Source organism: Balaenoptera musculus, chromosome X (genome assembly GCF_009873245.2).
Source record: "Balaenoptera musculus isolate JJ_BM4_2016_0621 chromosome X, mBalMus1.pri.v3, whole genome shotgun sequence".
NCBI lineage: Eukaryota > Metazoa > Chordata > Mammalia > Artiodactyla > Balaenopteridae > Balaenoptera > Balaenoptera musculus.
Genome location: NC_045806.1, coordinates 105,136,230 through 105,159,256, shown reverse-complemented (window position 1 = coordinate 105,159,256; position 23,027 = coordinate 105,136,230). Strand labels below are relative to the sequence as shown.

The following is a 23,027-nucleotide window of genomic DNA, read 5'->3' as shown; positions in this document are numbered from 1 at the left end:
ACTACTTTGAAACAACATAATTTAGTACCAAAGGTTTAAACACCCAATATAATTGCTAGACTGTGAAATCAGCATTATTTATATCTCATCCGCTATACAAAACTCATCAATTTTTCTTTTGGAAACGGTAGCAGAAATCCCAAAGAATAAAAGAGAGACTATTAATTAAAGGTCATATTTACTAATCTAGCACCATAATTCCATTCTCAGGACCTCCCAAGTGACTGGAAGGAGGAAGGGAAGAAGTGAGTATGTTGGAAAAGTGAGGGTTGTTCTTAACTTGTGGCCCCATTTGTGCTGTAAGGCAATGCAGGGTCTAGCAAAGAAGAAAATTGCTGAGGCTGGAGATGAAAACAAAAGCTTTTGGTTCAGATGGTGAAGGAGGCCCTCAAGAACAGTAGAATCAGTTTATCCAGGAGGCAGTGCTGGAGTCGGCCTCATGAACTAGGGGGTTTCTTCTTGGCGTCCACGTCCTTTTTAATTTCTTCAGGTTTTTTAGACAGGTTTGGTATGTCATAGTTCTGAGCCAGATACATTCCCACCACGTTGCCAAGAGTAAATCCAAGCAGGAACTGGAGCACAGTGTCGGCAAGGAGGGCTCGAAGGGCCTCCCCCGGAGCGATGGGTCAACAATTGTCACTCTTAATTTTAGCCATTCTAGTCGGTGTAAAGTGGTATCCCATTGTGGTTATCATTTGTAGTTTCCTAATGATTAATGAAGGTGAGAATATTTTCATGTGCTTAGTTGCTGTTCATTTATATTCTTTGGTGATGTGTCTTCAAATATTTCTCCCAAATTATACTGAGTTGTTTTTCTTCTTAGTATTTAGTTGTAAGAGTGCTATTTATAAAACATATTATAGATACTAGTTATTTGTCAATTATATATAGAAAGAATCTTTTCTCCCAGTCTGGAATTTGACTTTTTATTTTCTTCATGTTACATTTCAAAGAGCAGAAGTTTTCATTTTGATGAAATGCAATTTATCTTTTTATTAGTTTTATGATTAGTGCTTTTGTGTCATCTCTAAGATATTTTTGCCTATCCCAAAGTCACAAAGATTTTCTCCTATAGTTTCATTTAGATGATTTATACTCTTAGCTCTTTCAGTTACACCTATGATCCATTCCAAATTTAGTTTTGTATATGGCATGAAATAAAGGTCAAGGTTCATTTTTTTCCACATGTATATTCAGTTAATTTAGCACTATTAACTTACTGGAAAGACTATCCTTTCCCCCATTGAATTTCTTGATAATTTTGTTGAAAATCAATTTATCATACATGTGTGGTTTTTTTTCTGGACTCTTTTGTGTATCCTAGATCGATATGATCTATAATAATCTTTGAAACTAATTTTAGAGTAAATTTCGAAACCAGATAATGTGAGTCACCATACTTGTTACTCTTCTTCAAAATTGCTTTGACTATATAATTCCTTTGCATTTCCATATTAATTTCAGAATCAACTATTAACTTCGCTATAAAAGCTGCTGGGAATTTATTTGGGATTATAGGGAATCTATGGATTAGTTTGGGGAGAATTGACGTGTTTACAATATTGAGACCTGCAATCCATGTACATGGTATATCACCTCATTTATTTAAATCTTTTAAAATTTCCCTCAGGAGTGTTTTTTGTTGTTTTTGTTTGTTTGTTTTGGTTTTTGTACACACTATTTAAGAGCCAGAGGAAGTTTCTTCCCCTTCCTAAATTGCTGGAAGTTTTTATCAGGAATAGGTGCTGAATTTTGTCAAATTCACTTTCTACATTCATAGGTAAAATTTTTTCTCCTTTATTATGTTATAATGGTAAAATATAATTGATTTTAAAATATCAAACCAGGCTTACATTCCTGGAATAAACACAATTGGTTATGATGTATTGATATTACCCCTCTAAGTACTGCTTCAGTTACATTCCCAAAATTTTGAAATGTTGGGTTTTCATTTTCATTCAGTTCAAAACTTTATTATCTAATTCCCTTGTGATTTCTTCTTTGAACCATGGCTTATTTAAAGATTTGGGTTGTTTTTTTTTTTTATTTTTATTTTATTTTATTTTGATTCTTTTTTTAAATAATTAATTAATTAATTAATTATTTTTGGCTGCGTTGGGTCTTCGTTGTCATGCGCGGGCTTTCTCTAGTTGCAGAGAGTGGGGGCCACTCTTCGTTGCAGTGCATGCACTTCTCATCATGGTGGCTTCTCTTGTTGCAGAGCATGGGCTCTAGGCGAGCGGGCTTCAGTAGTTGTGGCTTGCGGGCTCTAGAACACAGGCTCAGTAGTTGCAGTGCGTGGGCTTAGTTGCTCCAGGGCATGTGGGATCGTCCCAGACCAGGGCTCGAACCCGTGTCTCCTGCACTGGCAGGCGGATTCTTAACCACTGTGCCATCAGGGAAACCCTAAAGATTTGTTTTTAATATCTAAATATTTGGGGATTTTCCTAATATATTTCTGTTACTGATTTCTAATTTCATTGTGATCAGAAAACAAAATCTGTATGACTTTAATCCTTTAAAATGTATTAATACTTCTTTTTATCACAGACCATATTCCATATCTAAATGACTATGCCATATGCACTGGAATATAATGTACATTTTGCTTTTGGGGGTGTGCTTTATAAATGTCAATTAAGTCAACTTGGTTATTAGTGTTTTTTGTACAGATTTTGTGTGAACATAGTTTTTCATTTTGATGGAATAAATACCCAGCAGTAAGATTGCTGTTTTGTATGGAAACCTTATGTGTAGTTCTGTAAAAAATGCCAATCTGTTTCCCAGAGTGGCCGGATTATTTTAGACTCTCACCAGCAATGTATGAGTGACCAGTTTCTCCAAATTATTACCAGCATTTGGGGTTGTGATTTTTAAATTATGGCTATTCTGATAGGTACCTAATAATATTACATTGTGGTTTTACTTTGCATTTCCTTAATACCTAATAAGATTGAACACCTTTTCATATGCTCACTTGCCATATGTATATCTTCTTAGGTGAAATATCTCTTTATGCCTTTTCTCATTTTCTAATTGGATTCTTTGGGGGTTTGTGTTGTTGAGATTTGAGAGTTCTTTATAGATTCTAGACATTAACCTTTGTTGGATATGTGGTTTGCAAATATTATCTTTTAGTCTGTAGCTTCTCTTTTCACCTCAAAAGGGTATTTCAGGAAGTGACATTTTCTAATTTTGATGAAGACCAATATATCATTTTTTCTCTATGAATTATGAATTTGATATCCTCTAAGAACCTTTTCTAGCCCTAGATCCCAAAGAGTTTTCTTTTTTTCCCTAAAAGTTTCATAGTTTTACATTTGACATTAAAGTCTGTGATCCACCTTCAGTTAATTTGTACATAAGATGTGAGGTTTTGGTCAAGGTTCAATTATTTGGCTATGGATATGCAGTTGCTTCAGCACTATTTGTTGAAAAGGCTATCCTTAGCCCATTTAGTCTGTTTTACACCTTTAACGAAACTCTGTTGATGATACTTGTGTGCCTGTATTTTCAAGTTCTCTATTCTGTTCCATTGATCTATGTATCTTTCTCCACAATCACCACAGTCTTGATTACTGTAGCTATATAATAACTTTTAAAATCAAGTAGACTGATTGTTCCCACTGTATTCTTCTTCATGTAAGTTATTCTAGTTCTTTTGTTTAATATAAATTTTAGAATAATCTTGTCCAAATCTACAAAAATAATCTTGCAAGTATTTTGATAGAAATTGCATTAAACATGTATATCAATTTGGAGTGAATTGACATTTTTACTATTTGGGGTCTTCCACTCTATAAACATGGTATATCTCTCCATTTATTTAGATGTTATTCGATTACTGTCCTCATTGTTGGGTCGTTTTCAGCATACATCTTATACATGATTTGATTGATTTATACTCAAGTATTTCACTTTTTGGATGATTATAAATGGTGTTATGTTTTAATATTGATATCCACGTGTTTATTGCTAGTACATAAAAATGCGATTAATTTTTGTATATTTATCTCATGCCCTCTAACCTTGCTGAACTCACTTATAAGTTCTAGAACGTTTTATTGTAGATTCATTGGGATTTTCTACACAGTCAATCATGTCATCTGAAGATAGGGACAGTTTTATTTGTTCCTTTCTAATCTGTATGCCTTTTATTTCCCTATCCACTGGCTAGATTTTTTTCAGCACCATGTGGAATAAGAGTGGTGAGAGCAAACATCTTTGCCTTCACAGTCTTTCACCAATGAATAAAATACTAGCTATAGATTTTGCTAGACAGTCTTTATCAAGTTGAGAAAATCCCCCTCCATTCCGATTTTTCTGCGAGTTTTTACCATGAACGTGTGTTAAATTTTGTCAAGTGGTTTAACTGCATGAATTGGTATTATCATGTGATTTTTCTTCTTCAGCCTGTTAGTCTGGTGGATTACATTGCTTGATTTTTAAATATCGAACCAGCCTTGCATCACTGGAATAAATCCCAGTTGGTTATGGTGTATAATTCATTTTACATATTACTTAATTCTGTTTGCTAATATTTAATTAAGTTTTTTGTATTTATCCTAATTAGGGATATTGCTCTGTAGTTTTCTTTTCTTGTACTGTCTCTTTCTGGGTTTGACATCAGAGTAATACAAGCTTCATAAAATTAATTAGAAAGTGTTCCCTCCTCTTCTACTTTTAGAAGCAACTGTCTAGAATTGGTGTTTTATTTCTTCTTTAAATGAATTACAATTCACCAATAAAACATCTGGGACTGGAGATGTCCATTTGGGGACTGTTTTCATTATTAATTCAATTTCCTTAAATATTATGAGAGTATTCTGTACTTCATATTGAGTGAGCTGTGGTAGATTGTGTTTTTTGAGAAATTGTTCCATTTCATCAAATTTATTTGGTGTCAATTTTATTTTTAGATTGCTGTTTGAAGTGTTCTCATATTATCCTTTTGATATCTTCAGGGTATGTAGTGATATGCTGTTTCATTCTCATTACTGAAAATTTGTCTCTCTCTCTTTTTTCATTTGCAGTCTTGACGAAGGTTTCTAAATCTTATTTTTTTCAGAGAACCAGCACTTTGTTTCATTGATTTACTCTACTGTTTTTCTGTTTTCAGTTTTACTGATTTCTGCTCTTTATTATTTCTTTCCTTCTGCCTACTTTGGATTTGGTCTGCTCTTCTTTTTTCTAGGATCTTGAGGTAGGAGCTCAGATTGATTTGAGACTTTTTATGTGCACTTCGTGCTCTAAAGTTTCCTTTTAGCACCACTTTATCTATGTTCTACAAATTGTGATATGTTGTATTTTCATTCTCATTCAATTCAACGTATTTTCATTATTTCCATTGGAGACTTCCTCTTTGACCCATTGATAATTAGAGAGTACTCTGCTTAGTTTCCAAATGTTTGGAATTTTTCCTGTTTTCTTTCTGTTAGATTCCATTTTGAACTCTAATTAGATTCCATTATGTTTGGAGAGTGTATTCTCTTTGATTTCAGTTGTTTTACATTTGTTAAAGTTTTTTTTAGAAGCCCATAGTATGACCTATCTTGGTACACATGCCATAGCCACTTGAAAAGAATATGTATTCTGAGTTTTGGGGATAGAGTGATCTATAAATGTAAATGTAAATCAGATCTTATTGGTTACTAGTATTGTTGAGTTCTCCAACATCTTTGCTTATTTTCTGACTGTTGTATCAATTGTTGAGAGAAGGATGTCAAAGACTCCAACCATAATTATAGATTTTTGTCTATTTTCAGTTTGATCAGTTTTCATCTTATATTTTTCAACTGTCTTTTTGGAGCATATGCATTCAGGGTTGCTAGGTTTTCTTAATGGATTAACCCTTTTACCATTATGTACTTACCCTGTTTTGGGTAGTTTTCTTCACTCTGAAGTCTATCTCAAGTTAGTATAGCCACTCCTGTTTTGCTAGGATTAATAATTAATGTTATTTTTCCATTCTTTTACTTTCAACATGCCTATACAATTATTTTTTAAGTTACTTTCTTAAAGACGGCATATAACTACATCATGCTTTTAAATCTAGTTTGTCAATCTTTTAACTGATGTGTTTAGACTACTTACATATTGATATATAATGGCTTATGTCAGCCATCATATTTTTTGTTTTCTCTGGGTTCTCTCTGTTTTTATAGTGTTTTATTTTTTCTGCTTTCCTGTGAGTTAATTGAATATATTTTAAAATTCATTTTTATCTGCAGTGGTTTTTTAAGTGTCTCTTTGTATCATATTTGTGGGGGTTGCTCTAGTTATTAACAAAATAAAAATAAAATTATATATACATAACATCACAGTGTGCTGGTGTCATTATTTTACCAGTATATATATATTACCATTATTTTACCAGTATAAACCTTAATTCCCACCTCCCTTTACTCTCCTACATTAAAATTGTTTTAAATATTTCCTCTATATACATTTAGAACTGCATTGGACAGTGTTATAAGTTTGCTTCAACTGAAAAACATAATTTAGAAAATTCAAGAGGAGAAGAAAAGCCTATTGTATTTACCCAACACCTTCCTGATGTCCCAAGATTCCTTTTTATCATTTCCTTTCTGTGTAGCCAACTTCCTTTAGCCACTCTTTTAGGGTAGAATTGCTGGTGAAAGAACCCCTTAATTTTCGTTCATATGAAAATATCTTGATTTCCCCTTCATTCCTGAAAAATGTGTTGTGTGATATAAGGTTCTGGACTGATAGTTCTTTTCTTTCGGCACGTGAAAAAATGTGCCATTTCTTTTTGGCCTCCATGGTTTGTGATGAGAAATTTAGTCATTCAAATTCCATTTCTACTATAGCTTGGCCTTTTCAAGACTTTGTCTTTAGTTTCAGAAATTTAATTATGATTAGCCTTAGTGTGGATTTATTTACATTTATCTTCTTTGGTATTCACTTACCTTCTCAATTATGTAAGTTTATGTCTTTTGCCAAATTTGGAAAATTTTCAGACATTATTCTCTCAAGTATTTTTTTAGTCCTGCACTCTTTCTTTTCTCTTTCCAGGGCTCCAATATGTGGCTATTAGATCTTTTGTTATAATTCCACAGGTACCTGAGGTTCTGTTAATTTTTTGCCTATTTCATCTCTATTGTTCAGATTAGGTAATTTCTACAGTTCTGTGTCCCTGTTCACTGATTCTTTATTCTGTTCCTTCCCTTCTGTCACTGAGTCAATCTACTACCTTTTTAAATTTCAGTTACTATGTTTTTCAGTTCTAAAATTTTTATTTCCTTCTTTATATCTTCTCTCTTCTGATATTTTCTATTTCTTTGCCAAGGCTATTTTCTCAATTGTTTCAAGCACATTTGTATGCTTGAAACACTATACCCACACTTCAATTACTCATTGAGGCATTTTTTTGATGGTTATTTAAAACCTTTGTCAGATAATTCTAACATCTCTGTTATCTTGGTGTTGGCATCTATTGATTGACTTTTTAATTAACATTGTTATCTTCCTAGTTCTTAATGTGATGTTATTTTTATTGTAATTTGGACATTTTGTGTTTTACAGTTTTTTAATTTTGTGTTCTACATTATGAGATATATCTTTTTAAAATACTTAGTTTTAGCTGGCTTCTTCTGACATTGCTCTATCAAAACAAGGGCCGGGACAGGAAGGCTTGCTGTCTTGTTACTGCCAGTTGGAGGAAAAGGAGGTTCTTCATTACTGCTGGGCCATGGGAGTTCTATCTCCTTATATGACCTCCACTGAAACCACAGAGGGAGTGGCCTCATTACTCCTAGGCAGTGGTGAATGTCCTAGGCTTTTTATGACATCACCACAGTAGGGAGAGGCTAGAGTACCTAGTAACTGTTGATGCGGCTGGAATTCTAGGCTTCCCACATTGTTTCCATTGACACTGTAGTGAGGAGCTTATTACTTCCGCACAATGATGACAGTCCCAGGTTGCTACTTGACATTCTCTTACATTATCTTGGCAAGTGTATTCAGGTGCCTCATTGTAGCCTTGTGAGCACAGAAGTCTAAGCTTCCCACCCAGCCTCTGCAGGCATGGATAGGGGTAAGAATACAGTTTTTTCTGTGGTGTTTGGATGAAAGAACAGTTTTTTCTAAAAGCGTTCTGTCTTTCTAAGCTATCCCTGTCCTGGTCCTTTAGCAAGAGAGTCAGTTCTTGGTGGAACTCTTTGTGTATGTGTCCATTGGTATTTCTGGGTTGCTGGTTTCTTCTGATTCAAATCTGAGATATGTGTAGAAAAAAGAAAACCCAGTGAGTTTACCACCGTATCATCCCTTGGGTCCTGAGTTCTCTAGCTGAACTGCCTTCTTTCTACCTTTCAGTCTTCTTATGTTTGTTTTACATATAATATTCAGGGTTTTCAGTTTTACTTAGTAGGAGGAATAGGGGAAAGTATGTCTACTCCATCTTCCTAGAAACAGAATTCTACAGTTTGCTTTTTTTTTTTGATCCTGACATTTAGTTAATTTTGTAATTTCCAGTAACAAAGAGAGAAACTTAAGATTGTTATGATTATCATGAGGAAATTTTTTTTAACTAGAAAACACAAGTCTGACACAAAAATCTCCTTAGGTGCTATTTTTTGTTGTTGTTGTTCATTTTAAGCACATTCAGGGACTTCCCTGGTGGTGCAGTGGTTAAGAATCTGCCTGCCAACACAGGGGACGGGGGTTCAAGCCCTGGTCCGGGAAGATCCCACATGCCGTGGAGCAACTAAGCCCGTGTGCCACAACTACTGACCCTGTGCTCTAGAGTCCGTGAGCCACAACTACTGAAGCCCGCATGCCACAACTACTGAAGCCCGTGCGCCTAGAGCCGGTGCTCTGCAACAAGAGAAGCCACCACAATGAGAAGCCCACGCACCACAACGAAGAGTAGCCCCCGCTGGCAGCAACTAGAAAAAGCCCACACGCAGCAAGGAAGACCCAACAGAGACAAAAATAAATAAATAAATGTATTTTTTAAAAAAATAAGCACACTCACATTTTTTTTTTGTTCCTATGAACCAAAGTTATCCATACATAGTTTTGATGATCATACAATATTATTTTCCACACTGTTCTATGACATTTGGGCTTTTTCCAGCTATCATTAGACTTACCAGGAAACACTGTGCATACATATAGTATACTTTGAATTATTGTTCAAAAATTGCTTTATCTACTTCACCTGATACATATGGTTATTTTTTTTCCAGCTATAAATGGATTTTTTTCTAGAAAAAATGGTGAAAAAACATGAAATTATCTGAGTTGTCTTTATGTTCAGGTGCAAGTGCTAGCAAGACAACAGTCAAATTGTAAAAGTAGTAATAAAAATAGTCTTCCTATCTTCATTTGAATTCCCCCTTTACGTAAACCAACTGTTTAGTAATTTCCACTGAGTTATCTTACCTGTGCTTTCGCTCCACCTGCATTACCAAATATCCTGGACATATCAATTTTAAAAGATGAGACAATTTACAACTGACATGTAAAGATATCCATACACATCATTAAGTGAAAAGAACTGGTTACAGAAGAATATGTGTAACGTGATTATTTTTGTAGAAAACAAAAATGTGCATAAATATGTAAGCTTTATATATGCAGAGAGAAAAGCTCAGAAGGAAAAACACTATACATTCAACAAGGGGTTGGCAAACTTTTTCTGAAAAGAGTCAGATAAAAAGTGTTTTAGAATTTGCGGGCCACATGGCATCTGTCACAACTATACAGCTCTATCATTGTAGCATGAAAGCACAACAGACAATATGTAAATGAATGATCATGCCTGTGTTCAAACAATACTGTATTTATGGATCCTGAAATTTGAATTTCCTGTAATTTTCATGTGAGACAAAATATTCTTCTCTTGATTGTTTTAAATCATTTAAAAATGAGAAATAATTTTAGTTTGTAACCCATAAAAAAAAGCAGGCTAGATTTGTCCCACAGGCTTTAGTTTGCCAACTCCTGCTCAAAATTATTAGCTCTTACATTGTGAGGTACAATTTTTTTGGAGGTTGTGGTGGGTGAAAGCACTTTTTATTTTATACTTAATAAACTTTCAAATTATTTAAAAATTTTAGAGCAAATTTGTGTTACTTTTAATAAAAATAAAAATATTTTATACTGAACAACAAAATGTTGGTTTTCCGATAGGAGCTAGTAGAATTCTAGAATGGATACTTCCTACTTCTTTGGTAGATAGCTTTGTTATCATTGTTAATTTTCCTCACTATCACCTAAACTAAAATAGAATTTTTCTGGGAGAAATATATAGGTATAAATATAGATGATACAGATTTAGATTAGATATAGATACAGATATTACTTAGACCTGAAATCATCTTTGGTGGATAAAGACTGAATGATTTCCCCCTAAGTTTGGGAACAAGGCAAGAATGTACTCTCACCACTTTTATTCAACAATGTACAATGGGTTGTAGTTAGTGCAACAAGCAAGAAAAATAGCTAAAAAGGCATACAGATTGGAAAAAAGGAGACAAGATTCTTATTTGTTTACAGACTCTATTTATTTATTTCTTTATTTATGGTCACAGATTTAGAAAATCCCAAAAAGTCTACATAAAAGCAACTAAAACTAATAAGTGAGTTTAATAAGGTCACAAGATACAGGATGCTATAGAATGAATGTTTGTGTCCCCCCAAATATATATGTTGAAATCTAATGCTCAATGTGATGGTATTAGGAGGTGTGGCCTGTAGGAGGTGCTTATTATGTCATGAGGGTGGAGCCCTCTTGAACTGAAATTAGTGCTTTTATACAAGAGATCCTACAGAGCACCTTAGCCCCTTCCACTATGTATGAACACAGTGAGAAGTCAACAGTGTGCAACACCAAAGAGTGCCTTCATCAGAACCCCAACCATGCTGGCACCCTGATCTTGGACTTCCAGCCCCCAGAACTGTGAGAAATAAATTCCTGTTGTTTATAAGGCACCCAGTTTATGGTAGTTTTGTTATAGCAGCCCAAATGGATTGGGTCAATACAGGGTCAATACACAAAAATTTACTGCATTCCATACGCAAACAGTGGAGAATAGGTAATAGAAATTTATTAAATAAAAAGTACCATTTACAATGACATCAAAAATATAAAATATTTAGGGATATATCTAACAAAATATGTATGTTGAAAACTATAAAGCATAGGTAAAAGAATTAAAAACATATAAATGGAGAGATCTACCATGTTAATGACTTAAAATTCAATATGTTTGAGATATCAATTCTTCCCCAAATGATCTATATATCCCAGAGTAATCCCAAACAAAATCCCAGCATGCTTTTCTTAGTAGAAATGGAAAAGCTAATTCTAAGTATTATATGGAAAAACAAAGAACCTAGAATAGCCCCACCCAAAAGATAAAAGAACAAAGTTGGAGGACTTACAGTACCAGATTTTAAAACTTACTATAATGGTAGACTAATCAAGATAATATAGTGTTGGCACAAGGCTAGACATACACCAATGGAACACAATAGAGAATCCAGAAATAAACCTATACATATATGGTCAACTGCTTTTCAACAAAGTTGACAAAGTACTCAATGGAGAATGAAGAAGCTTATCAATAAATTGTGTCAGAAGAACTGAGTATCCATATAGAGGGAAAAAAACACTCAACCCATATCTTGCACCATCTACTAAATTTAACTCAAAATGGATCATAAACCTGTATATAAGACCTAAAACTACAAAAGTTCTAGAGAAAACATGGAGCAAATCTTCGTGACCTTGGGTTAGGCAAAGATCTCTCAGTAAAATCACAAAAAGCAAAAATGATAAAAGAAATATTTGCTGAATTTTAAACTTCTCATCCTTTAAAGATGATGTTTAAAAAATAAAAGGACAAGTCACATACTAGGAGAAAATATTTGGACATATATTTCTGATAAAACTCATATCCAAAATATATAAAGAATTCAAACTACTCAATAATAAGAAAACAGAAAACCCAGCAATAAAATGGACAAAAGATTTAAACAGACACTTCACTCAAGAAAAGATATAGATGGCCAAAATGCATATGAAAACATGGTCAGCATCATTGGTCATTGGAAAAATGCAAATTGAAACCACAAGAAAATATTACTACACACCTTTTAGAATAGTTAAACAATTTTTTTAAAACTGACAATACCAAGTGCTGGAGAGTGTGGAACAACTGAAATTCTCAGATAATGCTGGCGGAAATGCATAATGGTAAAGCCATTTTGGAAAACAGTTTGCCAGATACTTATAAAGTAAAACATACACATACTCACCATACTACTCACCAATCCCTGTTCCTGAGTATTTATCCACATGTAAACACAAAGGTCTATGCTCGAATATCTATGTAGTTCCTTAAAAACTGGAAATAATCCAAATGTTGGTCAGTTGCTAAATGGATGCACAAATTGTGGGACCTCAATAAATAGAATACTACTCCTTAATAAAATCAATCAAACTACTGATTCATGCAACAACAATGATGAATCTCAAAAGCATTATGTTAAGTGAATGAAGCCAGAAACAAAAGACTACACATTCCATTTATATGATATTCTGGAAAAAGTTAAACTGCAGGGACAAAAATCAGTTCAGGGAATAGGGTAGATGAAGTGATTGATTACAAAGTGGAATAAGGGAACCTTTTAGAATGATGAAAATATTCTATAACTTAATTTCAATAGTGGTTATATGACCATCATGGTTACATAAATAACATACATGGTTACATATCACTCAAACCCATTAAACTGTACATCTAGGGACTTCCCTGGCGGTCCAGTGGTTGGGACTTCGCCTTCCAAAGCAGGGTGTGCGGGTTCGGTCCCTGGTTGGAGAGCTAAGATCCCACGTGCCTCTCAGCCAAGAAGCCAAAACATAAAATAGGAGCGATATTGTAACAAATTCAATAAAGACTTTAAAAAAAAACTGTACATCTAAATAGGAACAATGTTACTGTAAGTAAATTAGACCTTAGTAAACCTGACATTAATAAAATATCAAAGTTTCAAATATTATAAATTTGGAGATTTTTATTTAGATATTTGATAGAACTTTGAAAACCTGCTTTTTGTGAAATATTCAAGTATATGGACCATAGTTTACAAAGTATACTTCTAAGTGGAAGATTATATTAATTGCTCAAATAGAAATAGTACCTTTATTATTTTGTTTTGGGTTCATCACATTTATCATGAAATCATTAAAACAATTATCTTTTTTCCTTTCCCTAAAGGTGAAAACTATAAACACTAGTACTAGTATTTAACACTAGTACTAAAAGCAAAGGATTATACTTAATATTATTTTTTTCTCTTTACAGTTTTGGAAAATTATTTTGTAAATGTCACGGGTAGTCATTTGTTTCTGAAATTTATTCTTAAAAACTTTAGGAAAAAAAACCTCAGCTCATTCTGCTAGAACAAATGTTGCTTTATTATACAATTATCAGCTTCAGAAATTACTTCCTACAGATTTGTCTAGTCCAGCTGAAAATGCATTCTGTGATTTCTTTGGACCCACATGCAAATATCTTTGGTGAAAATAAACATTCCCTTTGGAACCTGTAGATTCTTATGAATTAGGGTAGTAGGTACTAAACTATGCACTGAAATTCAAGGAGCTCTAGAAAGAAACTACCTGACAGAATCTATTTTCTCTGTTTGTTGGCTACTGATATGAGAAATCCCACTAATGTCCATCTGCTTAAGATGCAAGTGCTGTTGGAAGAGAAAACCAATAATTTCTCAACACCTTAGTGTTAATAATATTAATTTGTTTATTTTTCTCTATCAGTTAGAGTAAGGAATCAATTTGAAAACCTTGGAGGAGTGAGGAGGGTGCTAAAGGTGAGAAGAAAGGATCAAGAAAGGAGAAGATTGGCCCACAGAAGAAAAACTTCTACTAACCTCACAATACTGCCTGGTACTAATTGTTTAAGGTTAAATGTGACTGTCTCTCTACAAAGTTCCTGAATGATGATAATTTTTTTCCTTTATATTGTCAATAAAATCATTATTTTAAGATACAAATAATTTTAACAGCTACCATACATTTGCCCTTTTTTTATTTACCAAGTTTTACTTTCATAACTCACACACTCACTTTATTGGATTCCAAGAGCACAATGGAAAGAACGGGCAACCTGTATATCATTCACTGAACATACGTCTTATTAAAAAAAAAAAAAAAAAAGCAATCAATACAGGATACTTTACTCCTATTTGTAACGCTGCAATGTGTGGTGTTTCAACAGGAAAAAATAGTGATGGTAAGCTTTTTCATTCTTTAAGTCTTCAGCAAGGTAAGAAATATGGCCACTTTTAAGGCTGTATTCATTTTTAATGATATAGCTTTTGGTAAACAGTAATGTTCTAGCCTTAAGAAACTGTATATATAGCTTAAATATCAGTTTCATTGGAGATCCATGCCTTTGTTCTACTGTGCTCATCAAGTAAGATGAGGTGCCACTGATTTTCTAAGTAAATTTTAGATTTCTGACTACCTATGAACTTTTTTTTTTTACTCTGTATAGGAGAGAGCCATCAGCTTCATCACCCACAAGCAGTTATTAACATCTTAAAAAGTACTTTTCATACATTCAACTTCAGTTCCAAGAATATCACCCCAATATATTAATAAAATTCTATTTTATTTTCTAATCATGGTTTGGAAAATTATAGTTGAAGGTGTAATGGAAAATTACAGGTCTGGAAGGGATGGCAAGGACCTCTTATATTATAATGTTAAAAAAAATTACTTCTCCCTCTTTTTTAGATTACATGGTGAACATATTTTATCAAATCAATTCTCATAGATACTATATATGGATACAATGTTAATAGAGTAATACATTTATTTATAAATACTATATAAAGATATTATATATGGGTATATAGATACCATATGTGGGTATCATTTATAGATACTATATATGGATACTACTAACTCCAAATAAATCATCTCGAGGTAGTTAGAGCATGTTTGTTAATTAGTTCTTGGGACTTTGTTATAAACCTTAAAAATCTAAATTCTGTACATATGGGTACCTAGCTTTGGGAACCCAGTCTTACAGTAAGATGTTATAATGAAAATTGTGTCATTTTAATTTTAATTTATAAAAGATTCTCAGTGTTTGAGTCTCATTTGCAAAGCTCAAATAAATAGATGATTATTTATTCTATAGTTAAGAAACAGCCCAATGACAATTCCATATTTAATATCCATGTCATAAGAGTATTAGGCAAATTTAAAAGGTCATAAAACATCGTCACACAATGTATTGCTGGTTAGCTCAACTGGATATACTAACAGGCCTAATAGGTCAAGATCATGTGGTAAGATGACATCAGCAAAAATGACAGAAAGAACCTCTAAAAAACTGCTCCTTCATAAAAGCAATGAGAACATTGGCAAAAAATTGTCAAATCGGTTTTTTCAGAAACATGAGAACTAACCAAAGTCTTGCAGAAATCTAGGTAGTGTTTATTCAAAAAAAAACCAAACAAACAGCTGAATTTCAGTAATAACAGCAAGCTCTGTGGTGTTTTAAACTTCCCCTATTCTCATCTGCCCCTCTACCAGATCAGCAGTACTCCTGAAAATCAACAGCACACAATCATAATGAAAACCAAAAGCCTTGCAGGAACCACAGGAGGCAATAAGGAGTTTGAGATCCTTCTAAGCCCCATTCCCAGAGGATTATCATTATTTGACCTGTTGGCTATTCCCTGAAAGATCTCACTTCCAAGAATGTCTTTATTTTAGGAGCTTATCCAGTGTGAAAGCCTTTTGCCCAGGAGCCTTGGTCAAAGACAACTGCAGGCAATTATGGCTGCCTAGGTCGGTGTATACCAGTTGGAGCAAACAACAGATTATCCAAAAAACTTAAAAGTAAAAACTTTTGAATAAGGAGGCTTGAGAAGCTATGAAATATTCCTGGGAATTTAGAAGTCCATGTGTATAGGGCTGTGTACAGCCCGGTACCGTGTACATAGTCAAGAAAGATCTGAGAAGGCCCTTATTTCTCATAGTTGGCTAACCTTGAGGCTCTGCAGAAGCAGGAAATAGAGACTAAGGCAGAGTTTTTAACTGTTTGGTTGAGTGTTGAAGGCATGCCTCAACAAACACACAGAGCCCCTTGGTGAAGACTGAGAAACGTATTGGTTCTATGCATTTAAGGAAATCTTGGCTAATCTTGGCTAATCATTAGCTAATCACTAAACTAACCAAGCAGAGACTTCTGTGGCCATACACAACAAAGGAAACGGACTTTACAGAATTGGTCCATAAAAGTCACCAAGCAAGCACAACAACTAATAGCAAAAATAGCAAACCTGGAGAGGGTGGAGAATCTGATATCCAGAGTTGCTACATTATATTATTTAAAACATTCAGTTTTCAATTGAAAAAGACAAGACATGCAATGAAATAGGAAAATATAGCCCATTCACAGGAAAAAAGGAATCAGTAGAAACCAATCCTGAGGAAGCCCCAGACTTAGTAGATAAAGATTCTAAACCAGCTATTTGAAATATGTTCAAAGTAAATGTGTCTAGAGAATTAAAGTATGAGAATGATGTCTCACCAAAGACAGAACTTAAAGAAAGAGATAGATATAAAAAGAGACAGATAGAAATGCTTAAACTGTAAAGTGAAAAATTCCACTAGAGAAGCTCAATGTAAGATTTGAGAAGGCGGAAGAATCATTGAACTTAATGATAGATCAATTGAAATTATCCAGTCTGAGGAGAAGAAAGAAAAAGGAATGAAAAAAATTGAACACAGCCTAAGAGACCTGTGGGATGCCATCAAAAGTACCAAAATATGAATGAGGAGAGTCCCAGAAGGAGAGGAGAGACAAGAGTCAGAAAAAAATTTCAAGAAAGAATAGCATAAAATTTCCCAAATTTGATGAAAGACATTCATCTAACATCCAAGAATCTCAACAAATTCCAAGTAGGATAATCTCAAAAAAATCCACACCTAGACACGCTGAAAGAAAGCTCTCTAAAGAGAAAGTCTTGAAAATAGAAAGATGGAACCCATTTATTATGTATAAGGGATCCTCAATAAGATTAACAGCCAATTTCTCATCAGAAACCACAGAGGCCAGGAGGCAGTGTGATGGCATATTCAAAGTGCCGAAAGAAAATTACTGCCAACCAAAAATTCTATATCCAGCAAAAGTATTCTTAAAAAATGAAGGAGAAATTAAGACATTTCCAGATAAGCAAAAACTGTGAGAATTTATTGCTAGCAAAACCACTCTAGAAGAAATACTAAACAGAGTGTTTCTAGCTGAAATGAAAAGGCTGTTAGACAGCAGCTCATATCTAATGAGGAAATAACGAACATAATAGGTAAATATTAAAGACAATATAAAATGCATTCTTGTTTGTAACTGTTTTTTTTCCATCTAATTTAAAAGACAAATCTGTTTGACAGGCATAAAATATATATAAATGTAACTTGTGTGACAATAAAAGCACAAAAGATGGGGTGGGAAATGGAGCTACATAGGAGCAAAGTTTTTATATACTATTCACATTATGTTGGTATTAATAAGAAATAGATTGTTTCAAGTCAACATATTAATTGTTATCCGTATGGCAACCACTACAAAAATAACTCAAAAACCAGTGAAAGAAATGTGAAGATAATTAAAATGGTACATTAGAAAATATCTAACACAAAAGAAGGCAGAAACAGAGAAACAAAAGAAAAAGACATAATACAAATTAAAAAACATAAATCACACATAATTAGACTTCTTTACTGCAAGACTTCTCAAATCTTTTAAAATGTTAATGGATATTATGAAGCTTCAATAATGGGATATAGTATGCAGAAATTTCCAAACATGTTTGGACACAGAACTATTTTTTCAAAGATTATTCCATAGGTCTAATGTTCCATTCAGAATACTCTTTAAAACATACTAAATTAAATCTTTATAACATAGAACAACAACAAAAATCTGTCATCCCTTTTGTGAGTCATAATTCATATGCTTGAAAATGAATTTTGACAGTATTCTCGGGACATAAGAAGTAAATTTCTTACTATCTTTCTTATGTAAAACAAGATGAGAGTTTTATTTTATTTACGAGAGCTCATACTGGCAGATACTGTATATCAGAAAGTAGATTAGAATCAAGCAAAGAGGGACTTCCCTGGTAGTCCAGTGGTAAAGAATCCACCTTCCAATGCAGGGGACACAGGTTTGATCCCTGGTCGGGGAACTAAGATCCCACATGCCACAGGACAACTAAGCCCACATGCCACAACTACTGAGCTCACGCACCTCAATGAGAGAGTCCGCATGCCGTAAACTACACAGCCCACGCGCTCTGGAGCCCATGCACCACAACTAGAGAGAGAAAACCTGCATTCATCAAATAGAGAGAGAAAACCCGCATGTCACGACTACAGAGAAGCCCAGGTACCACAACTAGAGAGAAGCCCATGCACTGCAACAAAGAGACCATGCGCTGTAATGAAAAGATCCCGCATGGCTCAATGAAGATCCCGTGTGCCGCAATTAAGACCTGATGCAGCCAAAGAAAAAAAATAAGGAAAATAAATTAAATAAATATTTTTTAAAAAAGAATCAAGCAAAGAGTAGAATGGAGGGAAAGGAAGTAGTTGCTTGGGCTTGTGAGTCTGATAGAATTGCTAGCCAGTTACACACTTTATAACATCAGTTAAATGGCTTAATTTAGTTAAGAGTCTATTTTCTCCTTTGTAAAATAGAAGGTGATAATACCTAGCTCATAAGATGGCTGAGAGGAGTAGAAAACAGAAACATCTAATTATATCAAACATCTTATTATGGCATCTGGCACATAGTAAGTACTCAAATATTACTCATATATGAATCCATAGGTAGCATGAGTAACATGCTACAGTAGGTCCAATAAATGCTTCCATCAACATCCTACCAGTGCCATGGCTCATTCTCAGAATACTCAGACGGTTGTGTTTTTTTTTTTTTCAGTTATTTTGTGTAAGATTTTCTGTTAAATAATGATTGCATCCATTAGTGAAAATGCAGCAGCTACTATACAAGTAAATGGTTCATGTGAAAGTTGTGAGCTGTAGCTACTCTTTTAGATTAGTAACCATGTCAGAGGAATGTTTGTCTGTACAGAGACAGGCAGTGCGGGAATAAAATGTCACCTATAAGAGGTGGATGTAAGTCAGTAACCATTGCCACATATAGTCTCCTGCCAAGGAAAGTAAATCAAAGAATTAAAATAGTAGCTACTATTTACTGAGCACGTACTATGTGCTTAAATTGTACTTTACCTCTATTACCTCATTTTTTCTTCACAACAGCTTTATGAGGTTGCAAAACTGCTATCTCGGCCTTTAAAAAGTGAATACAATTATTATCCCTGTTCTACTAATGGGGAAACTGAACCCAGGAGAATTGACTTGCTGAACCACTCAGAAAATGTATTCAGCAGTTTTGAAGATTAAATGAGAAGATGTGTATGGAACACTTAGTTGATCCGATGTTTCTGTTAGACTTGGTGCTGGGCTCTCAATCTTAATTTCATGACTGAATACTGTATTTCTGAGCCCACCTAGTTTAATTCCTCACAGTTGAACCAGTGCAAAAGAGACAGTTGCATCCAACTCCACAATCAGCCCTGATTCCTCTCTGGATGGGAGGAATAAAGTTCAGCTAATATCCACAAAAGTATTGTTAAACACAGACCTTCACTGCCCAAGTAGTCAAATCTCAGGTGAACAAATTTCCTTTCACAGTTCCTTATTTTACTCCTCCCCTTTCCACTGCCCATTTTGGTTGCTTACACTCTGTGATGTAAGGCCTAAAATTAAGCCCCAATATTATGTGTTGCCTTGACACCTGGTGAAACTGGGAGGGTCTTAAATGGCCTAATGGCATATTCTCCTCCCCACTCTGCTCCTGTGGAAAAAATATCCAAGTGAAACAACTCTCCTTATAAAATAGACCAGGTACACTTTCTGCTTTTCCCTGAGTAGTGAATTTCAGTTCCATGCAAGCCCATGGAATTAAATAAGCCAATGACATTGTCCTGCAGGTACAAGATGCCACCTCATCCTCTTAATACTACAAAGCCTGCTTCCCACAGCCTCTACTTGTTCACTCTGTTCCCAAGTACAACCCCCATGTGACCCTGCACGGCATGCTGTATGTTCTTCCCAGGCCATGAGTGTATGTGACTGACTAACTGCTGTCCATCTCATCTATCCAGCATCTGGTGTCATGTGTTTGGCATTCCCCATAACCCTATGCCAGGAATCCCTCCCTCATCAATGAGGTGAATAGAAAACAAAACAATTGGCATCATTAACAGGATGGTCCACCATGACTGATAACACCTGGTTAACTTCACCTAACTCTTGGCTAACTGACTGGCTCCATGACATACTGAAGGCCACCTACAATGGAACCACAAATTGCTGCTGCGCTTGGGCTTTGGCCTGAGCAGCATTTTGCTGCCTTTGTTGGATGTGACAATCTCCTTTCACCCTAAAATGCTCTTGTCCTCAAGGTGATAACTGATGTTAACTGAATATACCCCAGCATGATGTGCTGTTAGGTTCAACCTGTGTTTGGGAAGTCATCTCTGAGGTTCCCACCTATTAAGGTGGTGACAACACAGCACCTTAACCAGTTAACACTTGAGTTCTGTATACCAAAGATCAGACTAGAGCTCTCTGGACACAGCATATAGCCTTGTGACCATCATTGGGTGCTTGGGGCAGCCATACGGACATTGTTTGTGATTGTGCATTGCTAGGACGAGCTCAAGAATGAGCCTTTGTTTGTTTGTGTAAAATAAGGAAGCCACCAACCTGAGGAAAATTAACAATAGCACCCCAGTTGCCTAACAAGACTCTTTGTTGTTCAGGCAAGGTGGCTGCCTTGTCCATCTCCTGTACTGCTGTTTCCCTTGCTGCTGTCATCTGGGGTCTCCTGACCCCCAAAGATATCAAGCTGCACATTTATGGTAGTCCATTGCCCAGGTGCTAATGCGAAAGAAATTGGGAAGGAGTATTTGGTATTAGCCCCTTTAAAAACAGTGAAGAACAGCAGTCCCACCCCCTGCGCCCAGAATAGAGCCCACGTTTCCACAGAGCTGGAACTCCTGGCTCGGGGTCTCCTCCCGCCGCCGTCACTGAACTGCCCCGGAGCCCGAGGGGAGGGCAGCCTCACTGAGGCTGCCGGCGTTGGAGGGGCCCCAGCAGCCGAAGCTGCGACAGCCCTGGGGACTGCGGGCCGGATCACTCATTCTGGGGTAAGCCAGCTGTGATGTCATGAGGACACTCAAGCAGCCCTAAGGAGAGATCCATGTGGCAAGGAACTGAGGCCTCCTACCAACAGCCACATGAGCTCTTGGTGCTCCAGCCAGGCATCAGGGCTGTGCCTCTGAGGTGATAGAGCCAAGTTCAGGACACCAGTCCACAAGAAACCTCCCAGCTCCACATAATATCAAACGGTGAAAACCTCCCAGAGATCTCCATCTCAACGCCAAGACCCAGCTCCACTCAATGACCAGCAAGCTACAGTGCTGGACACCATATGCCAAACAAATAGCAAGACAGGAACACAACCCCACCCATTAGCAGAGAGGCTGCCTAAAATCATAAAAAGGCCACAGACACCCCAAAACACACCACCAGACGTAGACCTGCCCACCAGAAAGACAAGATCCAGCCTCAACCACCAGAACACAGGCACTAGTCCCCTCCACCAGGAAATCTACACAACGCACTGAACCAACCTTAGCCACTGGGGGCAGACACCAAGAACAACGGGAACTACGAACCTGCAGCCTGTGAAAAGGAGACCCCAAACACAGTAAGTTACGCAAAATGAGAAGACAGAGAAACACACAGCAGATGAAGGAGCAAGGCAAAAACCCACCAAACCTAACAAATGAAGAGGAAATAGGTAGTCTACCTGAAAAAGAGTTAAGAATAATGATAGTAAAGATGATCCAAAATCTTGGAAATAGAATGGAGAAAATACAAGACATGTTTAACAAGGACCTAGAAGAACTAAAGAGCAAACAAACAGTGATGAACAACACAATAAATGAAATTTACAATTCTCTAGGAAGGATCAATAGCAGAATAACTGAGGCAGAAAAACGGATAAGTGGCCTGGAAGATAAAAGAGTGCAAATAACTACTACAGAGCAGAATAAAGAAAAAAGAATGAAAAGAATTGAGGACAGTCTCAGAGACCTCTGGGACAACATTAAACGCACCAACATTCGAATTATAGGGGTCCCAGAAGAAGAAGAGAAAAAGGAAGGGACTGAGAAAATATTTGAAGAGATTATAGTTGAAAACTTCCCTAATATGGGAAAGGAAATAGTTAACCAAGTCCAGGAAGCACAGAGAGTCCCATACAGGATAAATCCAAGGAGAAACACGCCAAGACAGATATCAAACTATCAAAAATTAAATACAAAGAAAAAATATTAAAAGCAGCAAGGGAAAAGCAACAAATAACACACAAGGGAATCCCCATAAGGTTAACAGCTGATCTTTCAGCAGAAACTCTGCAAGCCAGAAGGGAGTGTAAGGACATATTTAAAGTGATGAAGGAGAAAAACCTACAACCAAGATTACTCTACCCAGCAAGGATCTCATTCAGATTTGACGGAGAAATTAAAACCTTTGCACACAAGCAAAACCTAAGAGAATTCAGCACCACCAAACCAGCTTTGCAACAAATGCTAAAGAAACTTCTCTAGGCAGGAAACACAAGAGAAGGAAAAGACGCACAATAACAAACCCAAAACAATTAAGAAAATGGTAATAGGAACATACATATCAATAATTACCTTAAATGTAAACGCATTAAATGCTCCAACCAAAAGACATAGGCTGAATGGATACAAAAACAAGACCCGTATATATGCTGTCTACAAGAGACCCACTTCAGACCTAGGGACACATACAGACTGAAAGTGAGGGGATGAAAAAGATATTCCATGCAAATGGAATT

General features: G+C 35.5%; 1 protein-coding gene across 1 annotated transcript; it reads right to left on the bottom strand.

The window, feature by feature from the left end:
• Positions 1-393: 393 nt before the first annotated feature.
• On the bottom strand, positions 394-20,974 carry LOC118888358 (short transmembrane mitochondrial protein 1-like). The gene is made up of 2 exons (XM_036839321.1): positions 20,864-20,974; positions 394-608 (listed from the first exon to the last, which is right to left on the bottom strand). The coding sequence occupies exons 1-2, from the start codon at positions 20,972-20,974 to the stop codon at positions 438-440; spliced, it is 282 nt and encodes a 93-aa protein (XP_036695216.1). The 3' UTR covers positions 394-437.
• Positions 20,975-23,027: the final 2,053 nt, after the last annotated feature.

Bases quoted from the DNA above. Each gene is read 5' to 3' on its own strand.
- LOC118888358 (XM_036839321.1), bottom strand. From the start codon at position 20,974: ATGACAGCAGCAAGGGAAACAGCAGTACAGGAGATGGACAAGGCAGCC. The intron at 609-20,863 runs GTTGGTGGCTTC...GCTCCGGGGGAG, and splicing joins CTATTGTTAATTTTCCTCAG to GCCCTTCGAGCCCTCCTTGC.